Source organism: Squalius cephalus, assembly GCF_949319135.1.
Source record: "Squalius cephalus genome assembly, chromosome: 9".
In the NCBI taxonomy this organism is placed as follows: domain Eukaryota; kingdom Metazoa; phylum Chordata; class Actinopteri; order Cypriniformes; family Leuciscidae; genus Squalius; species Squalius cephalus.
The window spans coordinates 21347261-21366731 of record NC_137130.1 but is presented as its reverse complement, the minus strand read 5'-3'; the positions used below and the strand labels follow the sequence as shown (position 1 = coordinate 21366731).

General features: G+C 37.1%; 3 protein-coding genes across 6 annotated transcripts; 1 reads left to right on the top strand and 2 right to left on the bottom strand.

Moving 5' to 3' along the window:
- The first annotated feature begins 38 nt into the window (after positions 1–38).
- Positions 39–3024, top strand: eef1akmt1 (EEF1A lysine methyltransferase 1). Of its 2 annotated transcripts, none has more exons than XM_079880837.1 (5): positions 39–127; positions 255–418; positions 529–611; positions 1854–2143; positions 2240–3024. In XM_079880837.1, the coding sequence occupies exons 2-5, from the start codon at positions 269–271 to the stop codon at positions 2368–2370; spliced, it is 654 nt and encodes a 217-aa protein (XP_079736963.1). In that variant the 5' UTR covers positions 39–127; positions 255–268; the 3' UTR covers positions 2371–3024. The 2 variants fall into 2 exon arrangements, with proteins under 2 accessions (XP_079736963.1, XP_079736962.1); XM_079880836.1 differs by having other exon boundaries at positions 230–418.
- A 58-nt stretch (positions 3025–3082) lies between these two features.
- On the bottom strand, positions 3083–5750 carry il17d (interleukin 17d; the record flags this gene model as incomplete). The annotated part of the gene is made up of 2 exons (XM_079880838.1): positions 5304–5750; positions 3083–3410 (listed from the first exon to the last, which is right to left on the bottom strand). The coding sequence occupies exons 1-2, from the start codon at positions 5609–5611 to the stop codon at positions 3083–3085; spliced, it is 636 nt and encodes a 211-aa protein (XP_079736964.1). The 5' UTR covers positions 5612–5750.
- A 426-nt stretch (positions 5751–6176) lies between these two features.
- On the bottom strand, positions 6177–19461 carry ift88 (intraflagellar transport 88 homolog). Of its 3 annotated transcripts, none has more exons than XM_079882481.1 (28): positions 19134–19461; positions 18688–18774; positions 18551–18613; positions 18379–18438; positions 17943–17996; positions 17788–17851; positions 17595–17664; positions 17370–17460; positions 17176–17280; positions 16992–17094; positions 16768–16882; positions 16414–16645; positions 16258–16328; positions 16040–16126; positions 14612–14711; positions 14110–14196; positions 13793–13979; positions 13527–13635; positions 13229–13379; positions 10744–10859; positions 10602–10654; positions 10437–10502; positions 10236–10342; positions 9838–9898; positions 8286–8330; positions 7902–7949; positions 6757–6870; positions 6177–6403 (listed from the first exon to the last, which is right to left on the bottom strand). In XM_079882481.1, exons 2-28 carry the CDS (start codon positions 18772–18774, stop codon positions 6282–6284), a joined length of 2568 nt encoding a protein of 855 aa, XP_079738607.1. In that variant the 5' UTR covers positions 19134–19461; the 3' UTR covers positions 6177–6281. The 3 variants fall into 3 exon arrangements, with proteins under 3 accessions (XP_079738607.1, XP_079738606.1, XP_079738608.1); XM_079882480.1 differs by having other exon boundaries at positions 19159–19460; XM_079882482.1 differs by lacking the exons at positions 7902–7949; positions 8286–8330 and having other exon boundaries at positions 19159–19460.
- Between the last annotated feature and the right edge of the window lie 10 nt (positions 19462–19471).

Below are 19471 nucleotides of genomic sequence, written 5' to 3'. Positions count from 1 at the left end.
TCGCTTTTCTAGCGCGATTGTACTCGCTCGGCCACCGTAGTGCAAACACGTGTGAAGCTGTTTTCTGTGCTGTGAGTAAGTTACTGGTTCAATACATTGTAACGGCGTCGGTCAACTCATTAGAAAGGTAATTTGGTTAAAACCAAAGTTACTTCTGTATATTAAATATCGTTTTCGACTGTTAGCATCATTATTGATTTAGCTAGCGTTGTACTGAATGTTTCTCCAGTGTTTCCGTGTCATTTTGTTATAAGAAGGATCTGTGGCAATGAGTGACAGTGAAGATGATGTGCCTCAGCTCTCCGCGGCGACACTTGCAGCGCTGCAGGAGTTTTACTCCGAGAGTGGAAGGACGGGACCCGAACTGGACTCGACCCAGAATGACAAGTTCTGTGTTGGTGCCGTGGAGGAAGACTGGGTACAGTAAATGTAGTAGAAGTGCCTTTACTTACGTAATGATTCGTTGATTGTTATACGTTATATCGTATATACATCAAGTGCTTACTGAGCTCGTGTGTTTGTGAACAGCGCATGAGTCAGTTCTGGTACAGTGAAGACACGGCCACACGGTTAGCAGAGGAAGTCATGCAGCAGGCTGGAGAACATGGAAGGTGGGTCACAAGCTCCTTTGGTCAAAATTTTACATTTGTGCTATAGGTTTTGCATGTATAAAACTCAAGGACAGTGTGACGGTGATTCTGTTGCACTTACTGCCAGTTACCTCGATACGCCAGTAGACGGCGACAACTGATCATCTTGTATGTTGAGTGAAATCATAGATGTGTGTGTGTTATATAAATTATATATATATATATATATATATATATATATATATATATATATATATATATATATATATATATATATACATACATACATACATACATACATACATACATACATACATACATACACACACACACACACACACACACACACACACACACACACATATATATATATATATATATATATATATATATATATATATATATATATACTGTATGTATATATATATATATATATATATATATATATATAGACACGCACACACACAGTATATATACACACACATATCTATTGATTTCACTCAACACACAAGATGATCAGTTGTCGCTCTTTTTTTAATAAATGATTTATTTAGATTGTTTTTATTGATTGATTTATAGCTTTCCATTAAACTTACGAACCCCAGTCTGGGAAAACCTGACTAATGTAATATTTAATGCATTTTCATGTTGATGACAAATAATGGAATACATTTTCTCACTCTCTGACTGTATTTTATATCAATATGGTACAATACTATCCTATTCAAATCAATGTGATAAACGAGTTAGGTCAAAAGTCACTTAAAAAGTAGTCAGAATACATTACCTAAAATGAGTAGGCTAATCTAGATTACTAACTGCAATTTTTATTTTATTTTTTTATTGTTATGTTTTGGAAGAAGCTCTCCAAGGCGGCATTAATTTAGTCAAAAATACAGTAAAAACGGTATCATTATAATTGAAAGAAATCACTCTAATAAACTGATTGGTTATTTAAAGAAACATTTCATATTATTATCAATGTTGAACAAAGTTGTGCTGCTTAATGTTTCTTTCAGGATTCTTTGATGAATAGAAAGTTCAAAAGAACAGTATTTATTTGAAATAGAAATCTTGTAACAATATAAATGTCTTTACTGTCACTTTTGACCAATTAAATGCATCCTTGCTGAATGATCCCAAATGTTTAAACTAGTGTGTATGTGTAAAAACATTTTAAATTATAAATAAATAAAAATTTTAATTTATATTACTGTTATTATGTGTCCCCTCTCAGCCAAATGTTCTATTCCTGTATTGCAGGATAGCTTGTATAAGTGCACCAAGTGTGTATCAAAAGCTGAAGCGGTTGGAATCCATGAGGTCGGATAGTGTGTCTGCTGTTTTGCTGGAGTTTGATCGACGTTTCGCAGTATATGGAGATGAGTTTGTCTTTTATGATTACAACAACCCTCTGTGCCTCCCTGAGGATCTCCTTCCTCAGAGCTTTGACATTATCATCGCAGACCCTCCATACCTGTCCGAGGAGTGTCTCAGCAAGGTGGCACTCACTGTTAAATACCTCACTAAGGGCAAAATCCTGCTCTGCACAGGCACGTGGAAGTGAATACATCTCTGTACACACACATATATACTGTATATATTTCTCGCTCATGATCTGTGTTCTAATGTTTGCTTTATTCTTACAGGAGCTATTATGGAGGAGCATGCTGGCAAACTTATGGATCTGAAGATATGCAGTTTTTTACCGAAACACAATCACAATCTGGCTAATGAGTTCCGCTGCTACGTTAACTATGAATCAAACCTTCTCTCATGAAAGAGGCTTTCAATCTGACAACATTTGAACCTTGTTTTTCCCGTCGAACATCAGCAGAGGATTATTCGGAACAATAAATATCCCCACTCTAAGTGGAAAATAGCAGGATCCAGATATTACATCTGAGAATTTGGCCCTTGATCAGAGATTCACAATCAGTCTTTGATTATGCTTTGGCTGGCTTGCATTGTCCATTGCATGCATCTTTTAAAGTTGCAGTCGTAGAATTGAAGCAAACCATTTCAGACATCTTGTTTCGAAGCATAAAATGGGCATAGAAGTGAATGCTTGAAATGCATTAGTATGTAATATATCATACACTAGACTTGTGTGTTACCAGTGTTCTTGTTGTTTTTATTAAAGTAATCGTATGAAGACTGACACATAATTCTTGTAAATGATATCCATTGAATGATTATGACGCTCATGCTTGCCTTTAAAAGAAGCGTTTCTAGTGATCTTCTGTATACTTGAACACAGCTGGACTGTATTAGTTATTTAACACCATAATGCTGACTGGCTTTTCCCAAGTACTTTGGATTAGTAAATGTTTGTATTTTGGCACTGAAAGTTTTCCTTTTGCTCGCCCTCACAGCTGCAGATTCTACTCTGCAGTGCCAAGTTCTGTCTTTATTTTGGTGAGAGCAAAAATTGAAAAAAAAAAACATGAAGAAAAGTTTACGGATAGAGAATTTAAAAATCTAAAAATGGATCAGTTCAGTTGATTCTTTCTAAAGGTGCTGGAAACTGCATTTTTAGACATGACTCTTTTCACACTTGGGTTGCTCTTCAGTGTTTTTCTGTCTCTTTCCAACAATGGCACACACGTACATCCCACGGCGATGGACACGTAGCTCTCCGTGTAGGAATGACGACCCCCGACACATGAGCCGGTACGTCGCAGGATGACGGTGGGCATGTACACTGGGGTGCTTCGGAAGCGGTCACTTTCCTCCCCGTTCGGCCCGGTCAGGCATCCCTTACACAAACAATAAGCCTCCGGGAGGTATCGGGGGTACCTTGCTGGCTCATGGGAGATTCTTGGATCAATAATGAAAAAAAAAAGGATTATTTTTCTTGCAGCTAAACAGGCAAGACATCAAATCTTATATGATTGGTTTGGGGAACACACAACCGAGCTGAATAAAATATATTAAATTAATAAACTCTTAATATCGTTGTATTTTTATTTAATATACAGTTAAGGGGTAATTACTGGATTGCATTCATGAAATGTATTTTCTTATTTCCAACTATTTCTACCATAAGCACTGAAAAGTTACCTCATATTGCATACGGGTCCATTTTGTCCCAGAAGAGGTACTTTTTTTTTTTTTTTTAATCCATAGTTTTTAGTACAAAGATAAAACTTTGTCAATTGGAAACGTTGTAAATTTCAGACCAATAAAAACTGTAAGGTTTAAACTATATTGTTACACCTTTTGCGTTCGGGTCCGTTTTGACCACCTGAAAGTGAACTAGCTTTACACATGAAATTATGAATTACTGCAGGTGACCTTTACTTCCATACAACTGATCATCTTTTTGTTAAGTGAAATCAATCACTTATTAGACAGCATGTCAAGCATAAGCATGGTAAGACGCAAATATTTATTATGCTATAGTTAACATTTACATGCAATTTCTCTGCAGTTATTTTTTATTTATGTATTTATTTGTACATCTATTAGATTTGTCTCAAATTACTTCTGTAAAATACATTATTTTAGCCTCTTTCTTACTCTTACGCACGTTCCTCCCAAATGCATTTTGTTTTTATAAACCTGCACACACAATAGGCTACTTCTGCAACAAATGTGTTTATAGAGCAAAAGTTCATAGTCCAAATAGACTAAATTTGAAAATTGAAAGAATTTTGGAGAAGAAAAAGTCCACATTTCTATTGCTAAACTATTGCAGCATTAAAAATGAGATTCAAACTGTTTATCATCACTTTTTCACAAGTAACATGAATATATTTTGTTTGAAAATATTTCAAAATAATATTGATGTTGTTTTGTAAAAAAAAAAAAAGGAAAAAAGGTTTCATAAATTCATAAATTAATTTTTCAGCAGTCATGTGTTTCAAATACATTTAATTAAATCCATTGAAGTCAATGGAGTTAATACTGGAATTTATCATATTATATGCTCTTAAAATTTTCATCTGATGATGTATTCAAATAAAATTCCTCATAAATATTGATAAATATATATATATATATTCGTGCATTACACAGTTTTTTGCTGTAATTCTTGAAAAATTTGAAATTTCAAAGAATTTCTCAATTTATTTTATTAACTCTTTCCCCGCCAGCATTTTATAATTATTATTTAAGCTGCCAGCCACCACCAGCATTTTTGATAATTTTCACAAAACTTTCATGGACCCCTGAATATTTTGTTGTATAAATATCTGAACATGCAATATATCAAAAGAAATAACAGAGCCTCTGCTTAAAAAAACGTTTTGTTCTAGCTTCATACATTCTTGAATGTGAGTAAGTTTAATTAAAACAACGACTACAGCGTGCATGAGCAATGCTTCTATCGCTTGTTTCTGCTCCTGTTTTGCCTGTGTTTTAAACCCGGGGAATATGTACACTTTCTGAAGATGCGTTATAGCGCCCCCTACCGTCAATGGCGAGGAAGCGTAAATGACAGAAAATGGCGTTGAAAGAGTTAATAAAAAAGGGGAATAAATTAAGTAATAGCATATTACAAAACACAGTAACATTCAAAACTAGATACGGTATGGTTTTAGTTGAAATATAATCATTATGATTGTTTAAGTTTACGTTCCACCGGGTCTAAAACAGACCCTGGAATGCAAAAAGTGTATCGTTTCTTAACGTATTATGAGGGATAAGAAAGCGGAATCGTTAAATTCCATAAGATTTCCTCCGCTAGTCTCCATGTTTCTTGAGTCCTACCTGTACGCCCACGGCGAGAGGCTGAGGAAGTTTACTGGGGCACGTGGTCTGTCGCGCGCTAAACGAGACGCTGATTGACAGCTCAAATTCTGGCGCTCTGGAGGCGCGAGCTGCAAGGTGTGATGAAACGCGCTGAGCACCCCGACCGAGAGCCTCCCAAACATCTGCTCCAAAATCTCCTCTGGTAAGTCCAGACAGGAGCGAGTCCTCGGCGTTCTCCTGGACACCTTCTGTCCCCGTTCACCCGGCGCGCTCCCGCAACACCACAGCAACGCCAGCGCAAGCGTCGAAACAACTTGACCGCGCATTTCAGTTTACACCGAGTCTGAGCTCGCTTTACTGTCAGCAAGCGACTGTTGGGAAAGATGAATTAATGTAAACCTCCAGAGAGCTCTTAAACCGACCTACACAAACTCCCCACTTGTTGAGTAAAGCTGTGCCTCATCCGTCCGTCCAGTAAATGCGCTCAGGATACTTGACTCCAGATATTGGGCGGACTGTCTGATACAGAATAGATCATGATGTGCTCAAGCCAATGCGAAAACTCTCACATTGATTCACCCCCCACGGATCCTCTGTATTCCTTTCAGATATTTAGGTGATTTATTTTAATCATTAAAATATATATCTATAAAACTTGTTTAAAAAATATTTAATATTTCAGACTTACAAAACATGCACATCTTTAACTTCATGTTATCCAGGTTTTATGGTGTAGTCATAAATCTTTACATTTGAATGCACAAAATGGATGAAATAGAACCATTTTTCCTAAATGCATATATATATATATATATATATATATATATATATATATATATATATACAATGCATTACTATTATAAAATATAGTAAAGCATAATGAAGGATTTAATTAAGTAATAATGAAGTATTTTTAAGCTTCAGTGCTATAGTTGAGCTGAAAATGCAGACAAATTTAGTATCTGGATATACATTAGACTTTCTCTGTTGCACACATCACTCAGGCAGTAAGTCATCTCCCAGCTCTTCATCAGCAAACTCATCTTCCTCTGTGCGTTTCCTTGCTGCTGTTCTTGGTCTCTGCATTTGAGGCCCCAACGGATCGACATAAGATGCATCTGAAGTGATGAATACAATGGGAGCACTAAGTTGTAATAAGTACAGACCAGACCAGAATCATTTTTCCCTTTACATGAATGAGAAAACTCTTTGCTATAATATAAATCAGCCAGAAAAAGCTAACATTATTTGATTAAGGGAATGTAATAATAATTTGTCACCATTTGGCAGATGCATTGGCATTTGCTGGATCCATGCTCTACTGTTTGAGCTAAAGGAATGCAAAACGCCAAGCACGGATTGTTTGGTGAAAAAGTAATTATTCTACCAGAATTTTATCTTTATTTGATTGTGTATTGGAGCCACAATGACAAGAACCTCCTTAAAAATAAAGACCAAAGTTGTTTCTCACCTATTTCCTGCTGAGTGCTGGCCTCATACGGCTCATTGGACCCGGGAAGAGTTTTCAGTTTAACGCTAAGCCTCTCACCCTTGGCGCTGGTGCCATGGTTGCTTTGTCCACTGTCTGAAAAAACACATCCACATGTTGGACTAGGAAAAATTTCTGGAATGAGTGTTATTTTACAGTAGTGTCTGAACAGAAGGGGGAAAAGGGCATTTGCATTTAAGTTGCCACCATCGACAATGCAAGCCTTGCTGTGTTAGGGTAAACAAAACAACAACAAAAAAGCAAGAAAAGCAACAGCTCCAGCTTGCGCTTGAAGCAAAGCCTATGTGGAACTAGACTTCTAATTAAAGTGAGTTCATATGAATAGCATAATTGAAAGCATTTATGTTGCACAAAGACAGCGTCACACAGCTGCATTTCACATTTCGGCTGTGATGACAGGAACAGAGCACTGAGGGACAGATGTGGGACCGGAGTCTGGCAGGCAGGTAACTTTGAGATCTTTAAACGTCCCAGCGACAAAACTCAAAGGCATTAAAATGACAAGCCTTTTGCTGACATACAGTAGTTTTCCCTACCCTGTCCACCTAACTGAGGAATCATGCCAGAATCAAGCTCAAAAATGTATCACTAAAACAAAAAGCTAAATAAAAACTGCTTCAGAGTATTTGTATTCATAAAAAAACATCTTTAATGTGACATCAGTTCATGCATCCAAAAAGGCAAGTAATAGTAAAAATAGTACAGTAAGAAACTGTTGATATCAAGCGCACGAATACCGGGATAGTGTTGTTCAGGAGTGTACTTGTGAAATATTTCACTGGTTTACTTGCACTCTGTGCTTTGCAAACAGAAAGGAGGTGCTGGAAACACTCTGTCAGACAGTGAGAGCGGGATATTCCCTGGATTAGTGGTTTTGGCAAAAAGGACATCCTCAGGCTTTCAGCACATGTTTGTTTTCTGTTGTGCTGTGATTGAAAATATGTCCTTGGATGCTGTATCATGATGGGGAAACTTCAGGCATTAAAACATCATTTTGATAAATGGACTAAGCAAGGTTAAATTTTCCATGAAGCTATGTTTTTTGTTTTTTTTAAATCATCCAGAGGAATGATCATCTAAAGTGCACAGTGAAATAGAGTACATACCTCTGCCCTGCTGCAGCACAGGACTATACTTAGCTTCAGAGCGAGAAACTGCAAGGAAAAGAAAGGAAAAAGAAGAAGACAGATCTCTGAAGAGACAGTGGAAAGGCTGTACAGAGAGTTGAGAGCTGAGTGAGGCCTAAAAATTGGGTTGCACCATTCAACAATGAAGATTTTTTTGTGAATAAAGCGGTAAACCTAGTATTATGTGTTGAGTTCAGTTACGACTACAGGGCTGAATGTGAGGAATGAATGACATCTGTAACAAAGCGTGCAGTAGCAGCAGTTTATTCCTGAGCTGCATCTATCATGCTCGTTGTAATAGTCATACAGGTGGAGTGTGTGATCTCTTCCTCTAATGTAATTCTGTAATGAGTGTAGTCATACCACTGGCTCTCAGAGGAGGGGTATTGATGGGGCTTGAGCTGCTCCCTTTCAGGTGCATAGCCATGAACAGAATAACAGAGATAAACAATAAAAGAGAACAACAGATTACTAACAAAACGAAGATGAAGCTGACAATATAAAGTGAAAGAATGCAAGAAAAAGAAAACGCTTTCTGTGAAGAAGAAATTAAGTTCTGTCTTATTACTGTCAAAATTAGCGATTTCATGAATGTGATTAAATGCTGTCTGACTGGCTTTAAATAAATGATACATACACAACCATTCAAATGTTTTGAGTCAGAAAGATTTTTTCGAGAGAAATTTGAAAAACTTTTAATCAGCAAGAACGCATCAAATTGATCAGAAGTGACAGCAAAGATATTTATAATGTTACGAAAGATTTCTATTTCAAAGAAAAACGTTACTTTTGAACTTTCTATTTATCAAAGAATCCTTGAAAAAGGTTCCAACTAAAACATTAAGCGGCACACCGGTTTTCAAATTGTAAGAAATGTCTGTTGGGCAGCAAATCATCATATTAGAATGATTTCTGAAGGATCATGTGACACTGAATACTGGAGTAATGATGCTGACAATTCAGCTTCGCATCATAGAAATAAATTACTAAATATTAAAATTAAAATAGAAAACAGTCATTTTAAATTGTAATAATATTTCACAATATTACTGTTAACTGTATTTTTTATCAAATAAATGCAGTCTTGAGTTTAAGAGACTTCTTTCAAAAACATGAAAAATCTTACCAATCCAAACTTTTGAATGACAGTGTATGTCCTTTATCTGGCTTATTTTCCACAGAAATGGGAATTATGACTAAATGAATTTTATGAAGAACCCAAATCAAATCCCTTATAAAAACCGACCATAATAATAAAGTAGCTTTATATCATGTCTGAATTATTCTACATAAAGCAGGTAGTGATCATACCACTGGGCTTTTTGGGGTTTGAGCCGCTTCCTAAAGTGACGACGTGAAAATAAAATATTAGAAGAAGAGAGAGGTGAGATGCAGTAAAAGGCTGATGATAACAGTCACTTGTTTGAAAATGAGTGTACTGCATGACCTTTAAACCCAGCACTGCCTGGAGCTGACAACTGAACATCACCTGATATGAGATCCACATCTGATATCCCAAATGAGAAAAAATATATATATATTATTTCTAGACTATAAACTTAAAATAAACCATAATAAACCAAAATCTAAAGGGAAATTGTTAGATTTCAAATCTCTAAATCATGTGATTTAAGGAAAAGCAGGTGTCTAAGGCACATGCATATTCTTTTTGAAAAATCACATCACAGGACTAGCAGTCTCCACTAAGTCACTATATTAGGGCAGTTACAGTCATACCGCTGGGTTTCTTAGGGGGAGTGTGTGTAAGGTTTGATGTATTTCCTGTTTACCAAGAGAGGCGGACGACAGGTTGAGGTTGATGGAAAAATTCAAGTAAGAAGCATGTATTGAGTTAATGAGCAGTATTTTATTTCAAAGTTTAATCGATGAGGTTGAGTTAAAACGGTCCACTCACCACTGCCAGCGCTGCCTTCCCTGCGCCCTCGAGCACTGCTCTCCCTCCCAGATCTCACCCTCTGTGTGTGGGAATAACAGCATGCTGTCAAATACTTGTCATTTCTCCAGCTCTGAATACGGGGAATGTGCTCAAATATTTTACATACAGACCAACACATAGGTTTACTGGCTAAAGGAACAGGTGAAGAAGAAATCCAGGTAATCTCTCTCTCTCTTTTAGTTTTAAACTCTAAAATTTGAAACTCCACACTTGATTTAGAGACCGTCGCTTATCCCTCTAGTCTAGACAGTTATGTGTGTTGTTTGTTCACTCCTCACTTTCACTCTTCTGTTTTCTTTCCTTTAAGGAAGCTAAAGAGGCCCAAATATAAACAGCACCAAGAGAAATCAGGGTACCTGCTCTCTGATCTCCTTCATTTTTTCAACTTTCTTCAGTTTGGTGGCATAATCCTGCACCTCTTTTAGTCCCATATCAGTGCACAGCCTGACCAGGAAGCGTAGACCTGCCCGATAGATAATGAATGGCATGAGATGCAAAGCTACTAGATAAGCACAAAGAATCAAAGGGGAAAAACACTGTTGTGTTGAGCACATTACATTCAACATTTTCAGGAAATTTCCGATGAATGTCCTTGTAGGTCTCGAGTGCCTTTTGATAATTCCCTGAAAACAAATGAAAAACATAAATCATGACCCTGAAGGCACTGAGATGAAAGCTTATGGCTAAACTTATTAAATGTATTAGTATTGTCAAGTTCATACCACTTCTCCTGTAACAGCTAGCCACCATCAGCTGCCACTTGACCTGTGTTGGTCTGAAATTCATGATACATCATTAATATAAATATCTCCAAATACATGCAGAATATTCATGATAAATACATCATGATATTTAGTAACTTACTGAATAAGGGTAGCCCTCTCAAAGTACTGAATAGCTTTCTCACAGAACTGGGTGTCGATGTAATATGCTCCCAACCATTCAATGACACTAATGTTTGAGGGAAAATACCTGTACGACTGAAATAAACAACATAAACATTTTTTTTTTAAATGTTACCTCTTTTGAATCTTTTTCTTTAGAGTAACTTAAGTTTTGTAATAGACAACAATTATAATAACTGTAATCCATAAATTATATATGGCCGGTTTCACAGACAAGGTTTAAGGTAGTCCCAGACCAAAATGCATGTTTGAGCTGTTTTAAATAAAAGCAACTTGCACTGGCATATCTTAAAACATGTCACTGCCATTATTTTGTCTCAAGATGCACACCAGTAAGGTTTTTTTTTTCTGAGGGATGTTTAAAAAAGCTACTGAAATGTCCTATTTTAACTAAGGCCTAATCCTGGCTTAATCTAAGCCTTGTCTGTGAAACCAGGCCATAGGATATTATTTTTAAATATCCACTAAAATCCGGACTGCGATCTATATGATTGCCACCTATGCATGTCTTGCTTTCTTTAAATAAATTTTATTTAATAAAATGATATTTAATTATATTTATATTTAATGATATTTAACTGTTATCTAAAGAAAGCAAGACATGCATAGGTGCTCATATATTTTAAGTATAGTTAAATATTTAATAATTTCATTTGAGATTTAATTTGTCATTATTATACAGTGGGGAGAAGTTTGCAGGTTTTCCCACTTACAAAGCATGTAGAGGTCTGTGATTTTTATCATAGGTACTCTTCAACTGTGAGAGACGGAATCTAAAACAAAAATCCAGAAAATCACATTGTATGATTTTTAAATAATTAATTTGCATTTTATTGCATGACATAAGTATTTGATCACCTACCAACCAGTAAGAATTCCGGCTCTCACAGACCTGTTCATTTTTCTTTAAAAAGCCCTCCTGTTCTCCACTCATTACCTGTATTAACGGCACCTGTTTGAACTTGTTACTTGTATAAAAGACACCTGTCCACACACTCAATCAAACAGACTCCAACCTCTCCACAATGGCCAAGACCAGAGATCTGTGTAAGGACATCAGGGATAAAATTGTAGACCTGCACAAGGCTGGGATGGGCTACAGGACAATAGGCAAGCAGCTTGGTGAGAAGGCAACAACTGTTGGCGCAATTATTAAAAAATGGAAGAAGTTCAAGATGACGGTCAATCTCCCTCGGTCTGGGGCACCATGCAAGATCTCACCTCGTGGGGCATCAATGATCATGAGGAAGGTGAGGGATCAGCCCAGAACTACATGACAGAACCTGGTCAATGACCTGAAGAGAGCCGGGACCACAGTCTCAAAGAAAACCATTAGTAACACACTACGCCGTCATGGATTAAAATCCTGCAGCGGACGAAAGGTCCCTCTGCTCAAGCCAGCGCATACCCAGGGCTGTCTGAAGTTTGCCAATGACCATCTGGACGATCCAGAAAAGGAATGGGAGAAGGTCATGTGGTCTGATGAGACAAAAATAGAGCTTTTTGGTCTAAACTCCACTCGCCGTGTTTGGAGGAAGAAGAAGGATGAGTACAACCCCAAGAACACCATCCCAACCGTGAAGCATGGAGGTGGAAACATCATTCTTTGGGGATGCTTTTCTGCAAAGGGGACAGGAAGACTGCACCGTATTGAGGGGAGGATGGATGGGGCCATGTATCGCGAGATCTTGGCCAACAACCTCCTTCCCTCAGTAAAAGCATTGAAGATGGGTCGTGGCTGGGTCTTCCAGCATGACAACGACCCGAAACACACAGCCAGGGCAACTAAGGAGTGGCTCCGTAAGAAGCATCTCAAGGTCCTGGAGTGGCCTAGCCAGTCTCCAGACCTGAACCCAATAGAAAATCATTGGAGGGAGCTGAAAGTCTGTATTGCCCAGCGACAGCCCCGAAACCTGAAGGATCTGGAGAAGGTCTGTATGGAGAAGTGGGCCAAAATCCCTGCTGCAGTGTGTGCAAACCTGGTCAAGAACTACAGGAAACGTATGATCTCTGTAATTGCAAACAAAGGTTTCTGTACCAGATATTAAGTTATGCTTTTCTGATGTATTAAAATATTTATGTCATGCAATAAAATGCAAATTAATTACTTGAAAATCATACAATGTGATTTTCTGGATTTTTGTTTTAGATTCCATCACTCACAGTTGAAGAGTACTTAAATTACAGACTTCTACATGCTTTGTAAGTGGGAAAACCTGCAAAATTGGCAGTGTATAAAATACTTGTTCACCCCACTGTATATTAGTTACATTTAAACAGTTTTAAATACAGATATTTATTTGAAAAATATGTATGATGACAAAAACAAAAATCCTTGTTTTTATTTTTAAGTCCTGCATTTATTTTATTCAAACCACATCACTTGAGACGTGACTAATGACATGTCATGTTAAGCGGTGGTTTTAGGGAAAATGTTTTTTTACCTCATAATAGTACTGGAAGGCCTGAGATTTGTCTCCTTCATTGTCATAGAGGTCTCCCAGTTTGGCCAGGACCTGGGCATCTGTGGGGGTCACACTGGTGAGCTGCATCAGCCACTCAATGGCCTGATGAGGGTCCTCCAACATCTCATATCTAAACCTGCTTAAGGAATATGACTCTTAACAAGCACTCATCATACTTATGTCATGATATTTCTTGGCAACTGAAATTCCAAAACTGTCATAAAACAGACTTTAATTTAATATACATTTTGAATGCTGATGTTTAATGGAAGGATACAAATTAGCCAGCTGGTACATGACCTGAGCACTGTTTCTGAGGATAGCGTGCAGTTTGAGGAAGCAATCCAGGGCTTCCTCCAGCCTACCCAACCTTTTATAGGTCAAACCTGCATGAATACAGAGATTCTGCTTCAAAAGGATTTTCATTATTAATACATAGTCTTGGTCTCAGCTGAAACATTGTAAATGTAGAAAGGTTAAAGCGTGTATAATGTAAATCTCATGCAGTGTAACCCTTAGGATGTAATATTTGTAATGGCAGACCTAAGTTATAGAGAGCTTCAGTACAGGACGAGTCATTGCGAAGAGCCTCCTTATAAAACTCTGCTGCTTTCTCATAGTCCTCTTTCACAAAGACTGTGTTGCCTTTGTTAATGAGGGCAGCAGGGTTGTAGCGGTCGGCGCTCATGGCTAGCTCAGCATAGCGGTCAGCCTGGTCATAATCTTTTTCCTGGAGAAGACACATAAGCAGCAAAACGAGCATATCTTATTAAGCATATCTGAGAACCTTATTAACACAATGTGATAAATACAGCCATTTAAAGTTCTTTAATGTCAATGCTTTATAGCTCTGTACTCACCAAAAAGTAGAGAAAAGACAGATTAGTGGCAGCAGCACTTTTTACCCGACTGTCCTTCTTCTCAAACATCTTTAGCGTCTCCACTGCCTGAAAAGAAAATAAAACAAAATAAGTGGTTAACCATATTCATAGTGTTCGCAGTGACTTCAAGGAAATGAGTGACATAAATAGATAATTTCTTTGAATAATACACTTGAGATACATCACATTACATTTGCTGCTACATGAAATGAGAGAAGCAAGGCAGCACAACACAATATCAGCACACATATACAGGGCCTACTGCAGAAACACACAAGTTCTCCAAAAATAAAAACATACCTCAGCCTCAAGAGTCATGCAGATGGACAGGCAAGAAAACAAAATAAAATGGACCATTGAATGTGAAAAGTGTTAAAAGACAGAAACAAGGGTTCCACACAGACATAGAGCAAAATGGCTCTTTTCTGTGGTAATATGTCAAATGCAACGCAATTTGAGTGTGTCTCAGGGTCAGATCTACCTGTTTGAAGTCCCTCTGTCTTAAGTATGTAATAGCTTTATTGATCTCCAAGTCATTTGCAAGCTCCACGTATTGTGAACCCTTCACCATGTCCACACACCTAAAAAAAGATGGATGAATAATAACTATTTAAAATAAATACTATTGTTAAAGCAATGTCATGGGATTCAACGCCCTCTTGTGGAAAACTTACACTACCATTTAAAAGTTTGGGGTTGGTAAGACGTTTTAATGTTTTTGAAAGAAATCTCTTATCTGTTAAAAATACAGCAATTTACAGTAATATTATGAATTAATTTGAAATAAATGTTTTCAATTTTAATGTTTTAAAATGTAATTTATTCCTATTATGGTAAAGCTGAATTTTCAGCAGCCATTACACCAGTACTTAGTGTCACATGATCCTTCAGAAATCATTCTAAGAAAAAAATCTTATTGTTATCAATATTCTTCTGCTTAAAGGAGAACTCCGGTCAATTTTAACATTGAGCTCATTTTTTTGTACATTTGGAGTGCTGTCAATACAGAGAACAACGACAAAAATCGGTGTTGCCTACACCGAGTTATTCTATTTTTAAAATTTGCACCCTGTTGACTTCAATGGGGCAAGTACTAAACCTGCTTTTAGCCTCTTAACATCCTTGATGTGTCATTACAAGTGCACAGAAAATGTGAGTGATTCCTTCTGAGTGAACACGAGTGAGTCTGACTGCAGTAGATGTGAAAGAAATGTATAAAAATGATGTTATTTAAGCCAGCGCAAATACCTTTGTTTACATCCTGTTTTGCGGTTGAAGTCCAAAGTAGTCGATTGCCGAGTTCACGCGCGTGATCATAGGTATTAAACCTATGCGTGTGAACTCTGCAATCGACTACTTTGGACTTCAACCGCAAAACAGGATGTAAACAAAGGTATTTGCGCTGGCTTAAATAACATCATTTTTATACATTTCTTTCACATCTACTGCAGTCAGACTCACTCGTGTTCACTCAGAAGGAATCACTCACATTTTCTGTGCACTTGTAATGACACATCAAGGATGTTAAGAGGCTAAAAGCAGGTTTAGTACTTGCCCCATTGAAGTCAACAGGGTGCAAATTTTAAAAATAGAATAACTCGGTGTAGGCAACACCGATTTTTGTCGTTGTTCTCTGTATTGACAGCACTCCAAATGTACAAAAAAATTAGCTCAATGTTAAAATTGACCGGAGTTCTCCTTTAATATTTTTGTGATTATGCATTTTTCATACAACTGTGATATATTTCTTCAGGATTCTTTGAATAAAAAGAACAGCATTCATTTGAAAAAATAAAAATCTTTTGTAACATTATAAATGTCTTTATTGTCACGTTTGATCAACTTAATGCATCCTTTCTGAGAAATCTTAATGACTCCAAACTTTTGAATGATAGTATAAACTACTTACCAGTCAAACCCAGCTGCAAATGACGACTCAATGGCTGGAGCAATAAGCTTGGCTGAGGTCATAATGTATTTTTCTGCAAGTGCTTTCCTAGAAGGAAAAACAAAACAAAATGATAGAAGACGATGCAGATACACTGAAATGTAATATGTGGAGATTAATAAATGCCAAGCTGTAAACAGTATAATAGATCCAACAGAATGTGTAATACATTATAATACCTATCCCTTTCCATTTGGTGAAGCTTATCATTCTTTATTGCCTCAATCACCATGTTTGCATGAGGGTCATCCTGAAATGTAAAAAAGAAACACATCAAAATTTGATATAATTCAGTTTAAATGTATGACTAACAAGGATTTTAACGATACACTCACATTTGCAGGGATATACTTGTCTTCATCATCAATACCGAGGGGCACGCAAATGAGTTTTTGAAAAGCTTTCTTCATCCTCTCACGGTCTCCGATGGCATAGTAGCACAGGATGAGGTTGAAGCCTGTCTTTATGTTGGGATTATCACTCATGATGTACTCAAAGGATGTGATGGCATCTGAGTACTGGCCCATATGTATGAACACAACTCCAATGTTCTGCATGATCTTGATCCTATACAATAAGGCAAAGTTACATATTGAAAATCCTGCCAAATTGCTTACAACCTGAATAAATTGAAGGGTGCAATTCAAATACGCAGTTCACACAACAAACGTACTGAACTAAGTACTGACCTCATTGCATTGTGGGCATTTGAGATCTGATCCAAAGCCATGCGGTAAAATTTGATAGCTTTTGTGTAATTCTTTTGCTTGAAATAGATATTTGCCATGTTTACTTTCAATCGACCTATAGTAGGGAAAGTGGTTATAGAAAACCTAAAATTAGAAACACATTTACAACAAAGGGAGTTGAATTTGGATTAAGATATTTTAAATAATATTTGCAATTCGCTCACCGGCATTATTGAACATTTTGTTCTTCACAATGACTTGGTATGTGTTCAAAGCCTCAGTGTACATGTCATTACTGGCATATTGGTTTGCTAAATTAAACAATACCTGAACAAAGCATAAATAAAACATGTGAAATTTCAGAGTTTTCAGTCAAGATATGTATTTTATATGGAGCAATGAACTCACAGAGTAGGTCAGATCCAGATTGATGTGGTCTGCAGTGCCTGTTTGTTCTCTCTGTCTCACCAGAGCCCTTTCCTTCCTGCCCGCCTCTTTGGCTTTCTCAAGAGACTGTGGAAAAAAAGATAATTCAGCATCTAAATATTCATCCTTTAAAATCTTTAAAACCACGTATAGCAGTTATACCCAGCTATACCCACCAGCTGAAGATCCCCATGAGCATGAGCGAGACAGCTCTCCTCTATCAAATCATTCACCTTCTTTTCCAGGATCTTTATCTTTTCCTCTGGACTGAACAAGAAAACAAACAATTAAACCAAAAATTTGTGTCCGTCTCCAAGTAAAACTATAGATGTCAAGGGGGATCTAGTAAACAAAACTTGTCAATGGCTTGTCAAGTGCTATGAAAACAGACGGACGCATACGTGTCTTCGTTCTGTCTCTCTAATGGAGGGGCTGGTCCTTTTGATTGTCCCAGTGGATCAAACACTGAGCCTGCAAATTCAAACAATTAAAATGAAGGAAGTTAAAATGTATTTATTCAATATCATTATGAGACAGTAAAACATAGAGTGCCTGGACAGCACATGTGCAAGAGGGTTTCTTGTGTGAAAGCACCTCTAGCTATAGATGAAGAATATCCTGCTGCCCGCACTGCAGTCATGGGACGAGCCGCACCGTCCTGTACAACACACACACACAAAAAATAGAAAACAAATCAAATTTCATTGCATATTACATAAAAAGAAAATAAACAAGCAATTGTGTCCCACCTGAACAGCTCCAGTCATGGGCCTTCCCATTGCAGTGCCAACAGGCATCCGAGACTGGAATATTAACATCAGAAATATAGACATCAGAGGAAATAACAAATAGAATCAACTTACTTTACTCACAAACTCAGCCTCGAAATCCCTTATTGAAGCATGAAATACAGTCCATTTCTCAATATAGTCTATTTCTATACCCAAGTTCCATACAAGTTCATTTTCCCAATATTTGATTATCTTGATTCTGACTGTATATTCTCTCACCAATGACCAATCCTGTCTCAATCCTCTCACCAAAGGCCAATGACCTTTCCTGTCCTTACAGCTTTCTTCCTGATTATAAGACATAATACATTCTAACATTCTATCACGCTAACTTAAAAAGCTATTTTATTTTGAGTCAGAAATGTAGTAGTGTAAATCCATAAGCTCTTCTCACCCCATAGGCTGTTCCAATCGGTCGCCCTCCAATAGCAGTGCCAGGATATTTTGCGGTCATCTAAAAATATTCATTAAACAAATGTAGTGTCTATTATTAATGAAATTTGGGTGTGTGCTGATGTGCCTGTGCTTCCATACAGCACCTTTAGCAGCAGATGCTATTCACTTACTGGTGGTCTTCTGCCATGACTCGTCCTGACGGCCTGCTGAAAGCCCACATCGTTGTGAAGATCCTACAGGGACAGGAAAATGATCATTGCATGACATTCAAGTGATGACATTTAATAAATGCAAGGTATTTTTGCACCTCTGAGTCAAAAGTCGGATTGTAATCATTGTAGCCTGTATACAAATCATCATCCTCTTCCTCTGGGGCAAGATGCACGTTCTCCATCTGAAAACAAAACAAAACAAACAAAAACAAAACAAAACTCATAAAAGTCTCTGATGTAAATGACACATTATTTTTGGAAAACCAGGAAAGCAGGAGATTATATAGGCTAATTATAAGTATTAAGTATAGAAGGCATTCAGGCAGCAATGTAGACACTTCCAGACTATACAGCGGGAACATATATAAAACAAGAAACTTTTAGACATTATTTTGAACAAATATGCGAGTTCCTCTGTTAAAACCATTTCTTGACAAAATTACACGCTCGTTTACACGGCTAGCGAGTGACCATACCGCTTATCTCGTATACAAGTAAACTTCCAACATCTGTAGTTGTGAATTATGATAGTTAAACTTACCCGGTAAACAGAACAGTTTGCTTACCGAAGAAATGTGCAAATTAATGTCCGTATTAAGTTGAATTATTCAGTGTCTGTGGCCCAGCAATAGCTAACTTACAGCTCGCTAACTAAGCTGAGCAACAACACATTGGGTTGCTAGGATACAGAGACTTGATGCCATAAGCTGCACACGAGCGATTTTCGATATTCGTTGTTGCATTGCTTATGTTCGTGTCTTTATATATTTTCTTTTAACAATTTATTTCTAAATAAACGTATACACTTCTGGGCTGAAATCCAGTGATTTATCCTTCTGCAAAAATCCTAATGTATTTCGGCACGTGTGAGACGCCGTA